General features: G+C 52.2%; 1 protein-coding gene across 4 annotated transcripts; it reads left to right on the forward strand.

Annotated features, from left to right (window-relative positions):
* The first annotated feature begins 759 nt into the window (after positions 1-759).
* On the forward strand, positions 760-14,729 carry Acvrl1 (activin A receptor like type 1). Of its 4 annotated transcripts, XM_038342217.1 has the most exons (11): positions 766-878; positions 5,309-5,454; positions 6,211-6,278; positions 6,860-7,111; positions 7,256-7,464; positions 7,650-7,749; positions 8,471-8,617; positions 8,870-9,145; positions 9,783-9,980; positions 12,676-12,806; positions 14,439-14,729. In XM_038342217.1, the coding sequence occupies exons 3-11, from the start codon at positions 6,215-6,217 to the stop codon at positions 14,571-14,573; spliced, it is 1,512 nt and encodes a 503-aa protein (XP_038198145.1). In that variant the 5' UTR covers positions 766-878; positions 5,309-5,454; positions 6,211-6,214; the 3' UTR covers positions 14,574-14,729. The 4 variants fall into 4 exon arrangements, with proteins under 4 accessions (XP_038198143.1, XP_038198146.1, XP_038198145.1 ...); XM_038342215.1 differs by lacking the exon at positions 5,309-5,454 and having other exon boundaries at positions 760-878; XM_038342216.1 differs by lacking the exon at positions 5,309-5,454 and having other exon boundaries at positions 773-878; positions 6,180-6,278.
* The last annotated feature ends 22 nt before the right edge of the window (positions 14,730-14,751 follow it).

The raw sequence follows: 14,751 nt of genomic DNA on the forward strand, positions 1-14,751 counted from the left end.
GAGGCTCCACGCCCAAAATTTTAAAGTTCATCTGGTGGCACCCCCACCCCCGCATCTCGTGGTTGCGTTCCTACCCCAAATGGACAGAAAGTCCAAAGCATCCTCTCGCTCCATTCTGGCCTCCACTGATGGAGAGGTCAACTGTCAAGCCCTTAGGGGCTCGGATGAGACTAAGACTATCTGGATGAATCTGGACTTCTTTAGCCCTCGGCTGAACATTGATGGACAGGACTGCAGAAGAGGAAAGGAAATGAAAGTATAAAGGGTGGAGGGGCAGGAGCTTGGAGGCAGAAAGATTTAGGCCTCCTGGGGAGTCCCAAAGGGCGGAGCTAACTGACCAAACCCTCCCAGTCCAAACTCAGCTCTCGCTGCGCTGTTCCCTGAGAACCTGGAATAAGGTAGGTAAGGGCTGGTCCCTCCCCAGGTGCCCACTCTGCTCCCGCTGGAGCCAGAATCCAGGTTTCTGCCTCTCCGTGAGCGCTTCCCTCATCCTTTCTAGGGGCCCAGGCTGATGCCTCGGCTACCGGTTGGGTCCCCGCAGGCCTGCCCAGGACCCACGGGACCCCAAGGCCCGAGTTCGGGGGAGGGGGACTGGGGCGGCCGCAGTGAGGTCTGCAGCCCTCTGGAGCGCCAGGCCCTGAGGCCGGGAGGCGTGCTGGGCAATAGGAAACGGGTTATTAGGAGGGAGTGGTGGAGCCGGGCCAGGCAGGAAGAAGCTAGAATAAGAAACATTTTTGCTCCAGCCCCTTCCCAGTCCCGGGAGGCCGCCGCGCTAGCTGTGCGGACCGAGCCTTTTCCAGGCTCCAGACCGGCTCTGGACGTGAGATCCCAGCCGCCTCTGGGGAGGAGAGGCGGGGGTCCTGCCGCCCCTTCCAAAGGTGAGTCGAGGTCACGTTGGGCCGAGCAGGGTGACCCATCCCTGGTCTCAGTGGACTTTTCCTTCACGCAGATCTCAGCGACCTCTCAGAGATCGCTGAGATTTGTGCCAGGAGAGTTCAGTTTTAGCTGAATAAGAGAGCCAGCAGTCCCTGGGTTGTGGACACATACCTGCCTGTTACCCCACCTGAGAATGGGAGAGAGCTGGACAAATTCGGATGGGGAATCAAAAACTTTTCCTCTTGCTAGGTGTCCTGAGGCCTTTAGCTTCCCTTACCCAGTTCCAATCCATTCACTTAACTCTCTCTTCTATGCTTATCTGAGAAAATAAAATGGGCCGAAGGATTCTTCTCCTCCGGGAGCTCCCATGCCCCTCCAGGGTGCTGGGTTGAACTAGGGGTGACTTCCCCATGCCATTGAAACTCCTCACGGAGCCCACATTTTCCAGACCAGCTCTTGCTTCAGGAACTTGTCATTACAAGGCCATGTCCCAAATCTCACCTTTAACCCTAGATGGTCATAAAATTCCCCTGCCGTGGGTGTCCCTTATATCCAGGCCAAAGGGAATCCTAGTCTTTCCCCAGGCTGGGATCCTAAACTGTCAGTCCATTCTGGAGAGGCCTGCTCGGGCTGGCGGCTTTCTTAGGCACACTCCTCTGTTTATGAGCAGTCTCAGTGAGAGTCAGGGTCTGTCCTCTCTGACCCCCCCCACTACTGTTTGTTCCCCCACCTGTCTTCTCAATTGTCCTTCTATATAGCATGTAGTTTTCTATGTAGCATGTAGTATTCTATGTAACATAATTAGTATTCTATGTACTATAGGAGATCATTGTACCCAGCTTGTAGAAGAGAAGCCTGCTCCAGGCTTTGGTCAATGAGACTAGGAGACATCATGGCAGGCTTGTTCCTTCTGAGACAGAACTGGCCTCAGATTCTCAATCCTCCTGCCTCAGGAGGCCCTCGAGCGCTGGTCTGTGCCACCACACCTGACGATGGTTGACCTCTCAGTAACACCAAGTGCATCTTTCATACCACTTAACATACTGCCAAGTTACACTTCTCCATTTGCCTGGGAATGGCACACGATCTTGCGCCAAACCCATGGCTGAAGGTACTGGAGGCTTGGTCAGCCAGAGCAACCCGTGGACCCCTGTACTCCACAGGAGGCTCCTCTATCTGGAATCTCCCTGCTAGGGATTTCAGTCACTGACAATCAGCTGTGGTGTGAAAATAGTTCACAGGAGCTTCCAGAAAGAAGGGGTTTTTAAGGTTTAAATCCATACTGTCTCCAGAGTGTAGTGAGATCTCATTATCGTCCCTATCCCATCGGTCATATGAATCATCTCTTTGTCTATGGATTCATGCTGTGTACGTTACCTGCCTGTTAGTCACCTAGTAGCTGTCAGCGTTATCAGGTTGGCTGTGTAACACTGTGCTTATGATCAAGTAACCTCTATTTCACTTCACAGCCCAAAGCGCAAGCACAGCGGCGCTGACAGCTCAGATACACCAAGGAGAAGCTAAAGGTGCTTCCTTTAAGTTCAAGGACAAAGTATTTTCTTATTAATATTAATGTCTTCTGTGCCCAACATACAAGTTAAACTTTAGTATAGGTTTGTTATGAGTAGAGAGGAACAGGACGTGCAGTTTGGCCCTGTCAGTGTGGTTTGGGGATGCCTTACCTCAGATGGGGTGGGGCCATTGCACTGTACCACTTTGCAGATGCCTAAGACTCTAGAACCCAGGCTTGTTCCACTATAGCCCAGCACCATCGTGTTGGTAGACCGTGCAGGCAAATGCTGAAGGCAGCCATCCAAACAGCTGGGTCTGTGAGGCCCAGTGAGTGCTGAGTGCAGAAGATAGTTGAGAGCTTCTCACAGTACTTTTCCACCTTGGGACAGTCAGTGTGAGAGAGTCCTGCTGCTGGGGGAAGCAGGAAAAAGATTGACAGCCACCATCCAGGCACACACCTGAGGCTCAAACACTGAGAAATCTGGCAAAGAACAGACAGTTTCTGGGCCACGACGACACTATGCACCAGTCAATGACACCAGGGGGACAGATTGCTAATGTCTGCTGAGACTGGAGATACCTTTGTCCTGGGCTCACCTAACTCCAGGCAAATAGGAAGAGCAACGATTGAGGAAGGACTTGCTGTCCACCACTCATGTTTACCCAGTCATGTTCAGCACCCTTCCTGTAGGAGGGTTGTGAGGCTCCGCAGAGATGAGCCAGAGAGCTCAGCGCCCGCAGAGTAAGAACAAGAGGACTTTGCCTGCTATGATTTCCCTGCCTTAAGTTAATGTCTGAAAGTCGTTTAACACTTGTGATTTCTGGCCAACAGCAGCAATGTTTTTGTCCACACGTCTTTCATGCAATTTTGCTAAGGAGTAAAAGAGAACCCTAAGATCCAGATTATGCCCTGCCCCTGCCCCTTTCTTTTTTTTTTTTTTTTTTTTTTTTTTTTTTTTTTGGTTTTGGTTTTTCGAGACAGGGTTTCTCTGTAGCTTTGGAGCCTGTCCTGGAACTAGCTCTTGTAGACCAGGCTGGTCTCGAACTCACAGAGATCCGCCTGCCTCTGCCTCCCGAGTGCTGGGATTAAAGGCGTGCGCCACCGCCGTCCGGCCTCCCTGCCCCATTCTTAACCCGAGATGGGACTTGTTCCGTGCTGTCACATTCCCAGGGCTGGACCAGGAGTGGCTTCCACATGACCGCCAACCTTCCCCTAAGCTGCTGATGTTTAGAGCACGTTCTTTCCTCCCACACCCATGCTTACCCTCGTGCAGCAGCGTCACCAAGTCCCTGGTCTTGTGTTACTCGCTTTCTTCCCAGAGAGATGGGGAGGCACCTAGCAGAAACTAAGGGTTTCTTCCCTTTGTGGCCCATGTCCACCCAGCCAGCAATGTGGAAAGAATGGAAGCAAAGGGGATAGTTTGGCTCTGTGCCAGACACCTTTTTCTAAACTTGGTGCATCTGATCGCAGATGGATCAGAATTCCCTGGGGAACTGTTTACAAATACATGCATTTATTTATTTATATTTATTTATCCCCTTATTTCTTGATTTTTGGAGTCATGGTCTTGTTATGCAACCGAGGCTGGCCCCAGCATCTTGACTCTTCATTTGACATCCCCCCATTCTCCTGTCGCAGCCTTCAGAGTGCTGGATCGCAAGCACACTGTACCCTGCTCAAAGTACATTTCTGGCTGATCTCAGACAGACTGAATGAGTGACAGACCAAAGGATCTACATAGTTAACCCACTGCATAAAATTCTGAGATGCAGTAGAGCGGCAAGGGGTGCATGGGGGCAGTTCGGGAGGCAGAAGTTTGGTAGCATGTCCCAGGATGTCTTGTTGCTAGCAGTTCCCATCTCATGGTCTCTCCTTAGCTACTTTCTGGGCAGGTGAAGTCTGCCACCAATGGCTTCCTGCCCATGGCCTCAGGACCTCTGCAGAGTGCTTATCAGAATCCTAACTGGCTTCTAGCAGGGGCAATAGGCAAGAGGTCAGGCAGAGGCTGGGACACAGCTGCAGCTGCCCAGGTCTCTATTTCCTCCCCCAGACTGGGCCTCTGGAGCAGAGGAAACCCAGGCAGGAAGGCCAGGGCTGCCACTAGCCAGAAAGACCCACCAAGCCCCCCCAACCTGACCCTAGACATCCAGCTCCCAAAGCCTCGGCATCTTGGGTCTTCGTTTGGTACCAAGATTAGAACACGGGCCTCTGTGGTCTATATGACTGTATGTCCAGACCTTCTCCTGTCATATCACAGGACACGTATGTCCAGCCCTTCTCATGACACATCACAGGACACGTATGTCCAGCCCTTCTCATGACACATCACAGGACACGTATGTCCAGCCCTTCTCATGTCTTATCGTAAGTCACTCCATGTGCTAGCTCGCCTAGCTGGAGATTCAGCCTGTACATCTGCCGTTCAGACAGTCTATGTTTTGACTTCTGCCCTTCTTGCACAGCCTCAGCACCTACCCTCTGGTCCGAGGCATGGTGAAGGGAAGACTGGCACAGCTCCTAAAGTCCTAGTTGATTTGGTCCTGAGTTTCATTCAGGCACCAGAATCCCCCTTCTCCCCAGTGCTCATCCAACTTCTGAAGAGTCAAACACCAGGCAACTTCGCAAGGCCCAAGTGTGTTTCACTTCCCATTACCAATGACTCTTCTCACACCCTTTCCCAGGACAAAAGAGGGGGGCAGATGGCTCTGAGGGGGAACAGACTCTTTCCACCTAGACAAAGGCAGGCTGTGCATGGCTGCAAGCCTGGGGACGTGGCAGGGGCTGACACCACTGGCTCAGGACACAGAGAAGAAGGAGCAGTGCTGGAGGGGTTCTAGGCTCATGTTCCGGCTCAGGACACAGAGAAGAAGGAGCAGTGCTGGAGGGTTCTAGGCTCATGCTCCACTCTTGTTACTGCAGGACAGTTCTAATGGAGCCTGGCCAGTCCCCTCCCCTGGCCTGACTCCCTCCTCTAAGACCAGAGCTGGGAGGGGAGCGGGACAAAGAAATGGCTAAGGAGGTTATGGTGCTTGCCACGTAAACTTGGTGACAAAACCCACGTAAAGGTAGGAGGAGAGAACCAACTCCACAGAATCGCCCTCTGATCTCCACACTTGTGCATTGGCACAGGGGCCCTTAAACACAGACACAATAATAATGAATGGAATTTAAAAAAATCATATAACTGAGCTGGGGTTGGTGGTTTGTAAGGTCCTGGCTCCAGGTGCCCCCTTTAGACCCTGTTCTACTTCGAGCCTCCCTGCTGTGCGTGACTCCAGCCTGTCCTATCCAGACTTCAATCTAAACAATCTTGATTCCTGTTGCCGGCCTGGCGGGACCCTGAATGGCAGGAAGTGGAGACAGGAGCCTGTTTATGTTTGAAGCAGCCAGGCATGGGGGTGGGGGGCACTGGGAAAGGGTGGGCAGGGTGGAGACTGGAGGGGTTGGCAAATGGCAGAGGACAGAGGGGAGCTAGGAAAGACGTGTTCTTCCACTGTAGCTGCGACCTTCTGCTGCTGCCCACCCCCGAGTCTGCTCCTGTCGGAACCCAGCAGTGGGGCACAGAGCCGGGATGCCCTCTGGCTCACATCATTTAAACACAGCTCTCCACCCTTCACCCCCAACAGATGGTTTCCATGGGGAAGTGAAGCAGGACTTCCCTTGCAGGCCCCGCCCTAAAGTCAGACGTAGGAGTGGGGAGGTGGCTTCCCTGCCTCCCCCTAGAAATACTCCCAGTGATTTCCTCCTGGTAGGAGGGGACCTTGGTCACCACGGCTGTCACATTTTGCAGATCTTAACACATCTCTGCTCCTATCTCCAAGGACCATGACCTCAGAGATCCCCAGAAAGGGCCTTCTGATGCTGCTGGTGGCCTTGGGCCTAACCAAGGGTGAGTATGGGAGGGGCAGTGTGGAAACAGGGATCTGAATGGAGGAAGGCCATCTGGGCTCAGCTCAGCTTTAGCTGGGGCTGGATCTGAAGAGCTGAGAAAAGGAGCCTAGCAGGAGGGTAGACAGTGACCCCTATAGACTAGTCCCCCAGGAGCCTAGCAGGAGGGTAGAGGGTAGGCTCCTATGGACTAGTCCTCCAGGAGCCTCACAGGAGGGTAAAGGGTAGGCTCCTATGAACTAGTTCACCAGCTCCAAGCTCCTCTTTATCTTGATGATACTGACTTGTAGGCTGAAGTTCCTTGCAGGGTAGAACCTACATCTTGGGTGGAGGCAGTAGGGGTGTGAACAGGCGAGCCCAGGACCAGAACAGGACCTGTGGTAGGGAGAAGAAATCCCAGCACAGACAGTAGACCAAAGCTGGCTTCTCACAGTCTCCACGGCCTGTGTGGCTGGGGGTTAGTCTCCCAGAGAAGGACAGCAAGTGGATGCCACTAAAGACCAAGTCCTGAGGGTTTGCCTGTGAGATCAAAAGGGACAGGACAGCAGGAGGAAGTGCCTGGATTTCTCTTGTGTCTTCCAGGAGGTGTGGTAAAGGCCTCCAGGGATCGGCTGGTGAACTGCACTTGTGACAGCCCACACTGCAAGAAACCAACCTGCCAGGGGGCATGGTGCACAGTGGTGCTGGTTCGCGAACAGGGCGGGCAACCCCAGGTCTCTCGGGGCTGCGGGAACATGAACCAGGAACTCTGTTTGGGACGCCCCACAGAGTTTTTCAATCACCACTGTTGCTATCGATCCTTCTGCAACCACAATGTGTCCTTGGTGCTGGAGGGTACGTCCAGAGGCTCTTCTGCTCTCCCTCATCTGAGAAGGTGTGGGGAGGTGGGATGCTGGGATCTAACTGTCAGAGTGATCTGGCGCAGGGTCAAGAGAACTGGCCTGGTGGAGCTGGGACTCAATATCCCTCTCTCCCCAGCCACCCAAACTCCTTCGGAGGAGCCAGGAAATACCTACCTGCCTCTGATCTTGGGTCCCGTGCTGGCCTTGCTAGTCCTGGTGGCCTTGGGTGCTCTGGGCTTGTGGCATGTCCGGCGAAAGCAGGAGAAGCAGCAGGGTCTGCACAGTGACCTGGGCGAGTCCAGCCTCATCCTGAAGGCGTCCGAACAGGGAGACAGCATGTTGGGGGTATGGACCTGGGACAACCTGGGACCTGGAGGGTTGGGTATGTAAGCAGGAGCACCAGTATCAGGGGGTCACCCAAAGACGGCAGTGAGAATCAGGCAGTGGCCCAACAGTGGGACAGAGGTAGGGAGTGGAGAACGGGGCTGTGGCTGATGGGCAGCCACTCAGTGGCTACTTGGTATTCCTAGGACTTCCTGGACAGCGACTGCACCACGGGCAGTGGCTCGGGACTCCCCTTCCTGGTGCAGAGGACAGTAGCCCGGCAGGTCGCACTGGTGGAGTGTGTGGGTAAGCAATGAGTAACCAGGGACTAAAGGCTCCAGTAACCCTAGAGAGAACAGGAAGCTCTTGGCTTCCAGGATCACTAGTGGGGCCACCCTGGGCCGGAATAAGGGATTCCACTGGGCAGGACACGGGTTGGTTATGCATCAAGGTTAGGTTCTTCTGCAAGGACAGTTATGATAACCTAAGGGTAGCTCAAATCTGGGGCAGGATGTGTGGATTAAGTTATGTAGAGATTCAGGTTTGGGGTGAGCAGGATAGCTCAGAAGGTGAAGGCACGTGCTACCAAGCCTGAGAGCCTAAAGCTAACCCCTGGTGTGTACTTGGTGAAAGGAGAGATCCGTCTCCCACGGTTGCCTTTGACTTATACACGTGATCCTAGCCCGTGTGCATTAAACACACGCACACACACAAATAAATAAATAAATAAATGTAATTTTAAAAAGTTTAAAAGCTAGATCTGGTGGCATATGCCTTTAATCCCAACACTTAGGAGGCAAAGGCAGGCAGATTTCTGTGAGTTCAAGGCCAGCCTGGTCTATATGGCAAGTTCTAAGTTGGCCAGTGACACACAATGAGAACTTGTCTGGAAAAAAAAAGTCAAAAACTAAATTCAGGATTTGCAGAAGGTGTCTTTGCAGCATTCAGAGTTGGGGGTGGGGCTTCTAGGACTGTTGTGTGTCCAGTGTGTGACCCTTACTCTTCCCTTGGTCATTCATTGGCTTAGGAAAGGGCCGATATGGCGAGGTGTGGCGGGGTTCATGGCACGGCGAGAGTGTGGCGGTCAAGATTTTCTCCTCACGGGATGAACAGTCCTGGTTCCGGGAGACGGAGATCTACAACACAGTTCTGCTTAGGCACGACAACATCCTAGGCAAGGAGGAGACTCGTTGCTATTCCAGGCCTAGGTGTCCCAAGCCCCTTAGCTCAGGACTGGGATAGACAGAATGCTGGGCATTGCTCTAACCCTGAGTGACTACCAAACCTCTTCAACCTTTAACCTCTGACTCCAGCCATGTCATCAGCCTCTGCCCCTCCCCAGCCCCTCAGCCTTAGCTTCCCCTCAGCACCCCCGCCACTCCTTCCTCCTCAGTGCTTTGACGGAATCACACTCTTTTACCTACAGGCTTCATCGCCTCTGACATGACCTCACGTAACTCGAGCACGCAGCTGTGGCTCATCACCCACTACCACGAGCACGGCTCCCTCTACGACTTTCTGCAGAGGCAGACTCTGGAGCCCCAGTTGGCGCTGAGGCTAGCCGTGTCCGCGGCCTGCGGCCTGGCACACCTGCACGTAGAGATCTTTGGCACTCAAGGCAAACCAGCCATCGCCCATCGTGACCTCAAGAGCCGCAATGTGCTGGTCAAGAGCAACTTGCAGTGTTGTATCGCAGACCTGGGTGAGCAGGACTGGAGGGGCGGAGCTTCACAGGTGGGCGGGGCTCGTATGCTCGGTTCTGCCTGTTTCTGTGCGGGAGAGAATTAGCGCTTTAAAACCTGAGGCAGCCGCAGGTGGATCTCTGAGTTAGAGGCTAGCCTGGTCTACAGAGTGAGATCCAGGACAGCCAGGGCTACACAGAGAAACCCTGTCTCAAAACAAACAAATTGTTTCCAGTCCAGACTCCTCCGCCATTTACTCTACTTCCAGAAAGGGGACGGGGAGGCAGGAACGCCTTACTCTGACTTCTTCCAACCTGCCTGAAGTTCTACGATGTGAAATGGGCATCATAATGCCTACTTTGCCTTTGGGTTCTTGAGAACCTTGAGAATGGTATAAAGCAAAGGGTACATGGGACAGAAGTTCCCCTTTGGCCCCATCTGTATTCCAGGCCGTCTCAGGACAGGTCTCCATTGCCTTGCTCCTCTGTGTCTGTCCCTGTCCTCACTGCATCTGGCTCTAGCCTCGCTGCATCTGGCTCTAGCCTCGCTGCATCTGGCTCTAGCCTCGCTGCATCTGGCTCTAGCCCGCGCTCCTCTGGATGGGAGTGGCCATCCTCTGTGGGTGCCCTGGAGGACTGACAAGCCAAATACCCACAGGACTGGCTGTGATGCACTCCCAGGGTAGTGACTACCTGGACATTGGCAACAACCCCCGAGTGGGGACCAAGAGGTACATGGCACCTGAGGTGCTGGATGAACAGATCCGAACGGACTGCTTTGAGTCATACAAGTGGACGGACGTTTGGGCCTTCGGCCTAGTGCTGTGGGAGATTGCCCGGAGGACCATCATCAATGGTGAGGGCCCACCATATGCAGCGTGTGTGTGTGTGTGTGTGTGTGTGTGTGTGTGTGTGTAATAGATAGAGATTGGGCTTCCTTACTGGTAGGGGTGAGGATGGAGGGTTATGGGAGGTGCGGGGAGGGGGGGGCTGGTGCCTGTGACCTGAGGATTTGAGACTAGCTCTCCCAGCATTCCATTACTGCTATTTATCAACTAGTTTAGCACAGATGGACTTTTAAGGTTCCTCTGAGCCTGTGAGGGTGTGGATCTGGCCCTGAAGTCTTGAGTTAGAAATAGACACAGCTCAGTGGTAGAATGCTTGCCTGGTGTGTTCAAGGCCATTGGTTTTGATGCTGAGCGTGGGGGTGGGGGTGGGGGGCAGGGAAGCAGCTAAGCTAGCATTTATTGACTTAGTTATGTGCCACGATACACACTCCGAAGGTGTTGTCTTAATGAAGTCTCCTGTGGTAGGAGTTGGCATTGGTCGGTCGGGTTGCTGGGTTCAGTTACAGTTTTTGTTATGACAGTGAGCATTTTAGCCTCTCTGTGTGTAAAATTAGAATTAAAAAAATAATTGTAGTTGCAGAGATGATCCAAATTAAGTATTTAGAACAATATCTAAAGCTGTGCTTAGTGGCCCACACTTATAATCTCAGTACTCAGGAAGCAGAATTGCCCCAAGTTCAAGGCTGGCAGGTCTATATAAATAGTGAATTTCAGATCATCCAGGACTATAGAGAGACTCTGACAAAAATAAAAAAGAAATAAAAATGAAAAAGAATGAAAGAAGCAAAAAAGCAAACAGTGCCTAGAGCCAAATATTAGCGGTCATCGTGAAAAAGCACCTGTGTAAAATTATTCCATTTTATAAAGAAGAGTCTAAGAGGCAGGGGTATCGCTGGCTAGAGCAGCATCAGGACTTACCAGCCACCTGACTCTGGGCCAGTGTCCTCTGTCATGTGACAATTAAATGTTGACCCTTAATTCTTTGACTTCTTTGTTCACATGTGAGCTATCTGGTATCTGTGTTGCCTGCCTCTTGCAGCCTCGTTATGACAGCCGATTGCCATGGGAGACCTTAACTGGAAGAGGCTGGCAGAAGCCCTCGCCCTGTGCTTGCTGCCCTGTGCAGCCCGGGTTGATGGCCTCTCAGTCTCGGGGTAGATGGAGGAACACAGGCTGACGGCTGCGATGTTAGCTTTCCTGGAGGCTGTCCATGACCACGGTTGCCAGGAGTCCAGAAAGATCAGGGCCATCCCTGGGCCAGACTAGAGCTCTGCTTCCAGGGAGCAGAGATGCTCTCATTTCCTGGGCATCTACCAGGAGCCAGCCTTTTGCAACTTCATTTTTCCTCAGTGGTCACCTGTCGATAGCAGAGACCCAGGTGTCCCCGCTCTCCTAGAGTCTCCAGGGGTTCTAGTCTCTGAGCATGAACCGCTAGAGTCAGCTATGTGAGGCTGGAGCTAGAGAAGGGGCACCGCGACGAAACCAAAGAACTCTTGGGCCTGGCTACAGGCAGGAAAGGAAGGACTGGTGGACCGGCCTTGGGCTCCCTGGGCGGAGGGGAAGCTCTGTCAGCCCCACACAGACTCCGAGCGCATTATAAACACTGTAATCTTGTGTCAGCCCCGGGAACTGATTAAAGGCTCATTAGACACGCTCAGGCCTCTTCAAATCACTGATGAGGGCGCCAGCGGCACAGGGGCGGCCTGGAAGACCGCCATGAGGAGAACAGCTGGTGAAGGCTTCATTGAAGTTGTGGCCTACATGGTCACAAAAGCAGCCTAGGGTTGGGAAGCGGAAAGAGCCATGGGACTGCTTCTGACCCCACAGACATACCTTTCAAAAGGGCTCCTGTTTCGGTGCCCTTGGGATAACACGGGGTGGGGACGCTGCTGGCTGTGGGGTCTGCAGAGGGATGAACCTTCCCTGATAGGGAGCAGATATGCTATGGACCAGGGAATAAATCATTTCTTCTTTGGAGAGGTGTCTTTTCTGTCCTTTGTCCCTGTTCCAGCCCTACCATAGATGTAGCTGAGAGGTCAGAAGCATGGGATTCGGTGTTGGATTTTGGCCTTCAGTCGCTCACTACCTGCCCATCCTTAGAGACAAGTCACTGTCTTTAGAGCTTCTGTTCTGGCTAATGAGGAGAAGCTACTGTGCTACGTCCCTATGGGCTGCTGTGAGGTCTGTGCTCAGCGCCAAGGACCCTGCCTGGCACACAGGAAGTGCTCTGGAATACCAGCTGTTAGTATCACCAGTCAGGGAGTGGTACCCTGGCTACCCAGGTCCAGGATGGAAGACAGCTGAGGATGATGGAAATGTGATCCTGCCTAGGAAGCTAAGACGGGTTTTAAGTCCTGAGCCTGCTGTGACTGGCTGGACAAACTGAGTCCGGTGCTTCTTAGCCTGAGTCTCTGCATCCAGGACATGCACAGCATAGAGCTACCGTGAGGACTAGTGGGAGAGTGTGCCATGTGTTTATTAAGGCAAATACCACCTGGGAAGTACAAAATACATAGTAATTCTGTGCTATGCGTACAATTGTTACATTGTAGGACAGGGATTATACTGTAGGATTGGACCTTTAGCAAGCAATATGGTTTAGCTTCAGGTCCCTTGGGACAGAGGCCAGGCAAAGTTTTCCCCTGGGTGCTCTCTGGTCTCCCTAAGTCCCAAGTGATCACACTATCCCCCTCGAACCCCCAGGCATTGTGGAGGATTACAGGCCACCCTTCTATGACATGGTACCTAATGACCCCAGCTTTGAAGACATGAAAAAGGTGGTGTGTGTTGACCAGCAGACCCCCACCATTCCTAACCGGCTGGCTGCAGATCCGGTAAGGCCTCTGTGGGGGGTGGGCTGCAACTGGGCTGGGATTGGCCTGGGACAGGTGGATTCTCAGCTGGGATTTCTGGATTCAGGATCCTGTGCTTCCTGGATAGATCTTGGGTGTCCTGGGTGTTCCCCCTACACACCCAGCTTGTGAATCGCTCACCCTTCTTGGACCTTCTGGTCAATGTAAGATTTTTAGAACCTTTTTCCTTACCCATGAGAATCACAGGGTCGCTGCTAAATTTCTTCTATCAGGTTTTTCTTGTTGATTTTGATTTTTTTCAAGATATTCCACACTTACACAAAGCAATACAAGTATATATAAAAACATACATTATATATATATATACACACACATATATATAAAATATAATATAAATGCTTTTAAATACTCACTCTCAGACATGTACACAATACACATCTAGGCAGACTCGGTACCATGAGGACAAAAATTCTGTTTTTTAGCTTATCTTTTTTTTTGAGACAGGAGTCTTACTGTGTAGCCCTTTAAAAATCTCTTTAAGAGCTGGGTGTGGGGCTGGAGAGATGGCTCAGCAGTTAAGAGCACTGACTGCTCTCCTTAGAGGTCCTGAGTTCAATTCCCAGCAACCACATGGTGGTTCATAACCCTCTATAGTGAGATCTGGTACCCTCTTCTAGTATGCAGGCAGAACACTGTCTAAATAATAAATAAATCTTTTTTTTTAAGAGCTGGGTGTGGCAGCACAGGCCTTAATCCTAGCACTCAGAGGCAGAGGCTGGTGGATCTGCAGAGTTCGAGGCTAGTCTGGTTTACAGAGTGAATTCCAGGACAGCCAGGGTGACATAGAGAAACCCTGTCTCAAAAAACAAAAACAAGCCAGGTGGTGGTGGTTCACACCTTTAATCCCAGCACTCAGAAGGCAGAGGCAGGCAGATTGGATTTCCCTGAGTTCAAGGCCAGCCTTGTCTACAGGTTACACAAAGAAACCCTGTCTTGAAAAACAACAACAACAAAACCCAATATAAATTACTCCTTTCAACTTCATGCAAATATAATGTATTTTGACCACATCCACCTCATTCTTCTCTCTTACTCCCCCACCCCTGCTCCTTTCAAGAAGCCCCTCCTACTTTTCACTCTAATATTTCCACTTTAGTAACTGGATGCACTCAGTGAAATTTTACTGAAAGATAATAAATATATGCATGTATACATAAGAGGCCACATAGATGCATTCCTGTGCACACTCACATACTCACTCTCAGGAGCCAGAGGAGACAGGCTGCCACATCCAAGGGCCACTGAACTTCTTGGGATAGGCTCCTTCCTGGACAGAGGCCCACCCTTGCCACACTCTTGGTCACAGTACCCTGTGCACCAGGTCTCAGGCTGCAGAGGCTGTTCACCAGGGTGGGCTCTCCTGCTGGCTTGCTGCCACCTTCTTTCTCACTCTCCATCTTTCTTCTTCCATTTATCCTCCCCTCCTCACCCTTGCCTTCTTTCTCCCTTCTATTCTCTTTCGTTCCTTGCCTTTCTCCCCGCTGGCCTGGCCTTTCTCCTGCTATGTCTCCCACACTGAGCCATTGCTTCCTCTCCCTCTGCCTCCTTTCCATCTTCCTGATTCCTCTGCCTGTCTCTCATCCTCCCCCCCAGGTCCTCTCCGGACTGGCCCAGATGATGCGGGAGTGCTGGTACCCCAACCCCTCTGCTCGCCTCACTGCCCTACGCATCAAGAAGACTTTACAGAAGCTCAGCCACAACCCAGAGAAGCCCAAAGTGATTCACTAGCCTAGGGTCGCTGGACTCCTCCACCTGAAGCGTGTGGTGGGCAGAAGATGAACCCTATCTGGGTAGAGGTAGTGCAAGTGTGCACGCTGCCCTGTGTGTGCCTGCCCAGCTTGGCCCCCAGCCCATCCAGTCAAAAATACAACTGGGCTGAAATTCGATCTGCCTCTGTCTGGCCTGC

Source organism: Arvicola amphibius, chromosome 9 (genome assembly GCF_903992535.2).
Source record: "Arvicola amphibius chromosome 9, mArvAmp1.2, whole genome shotgun sequence".
NCBI lineage: Eukaryota > Metazoa > Chordata > Mammalia > Rodentia > Cricetidae > Arvicola > Arvicola amphibius.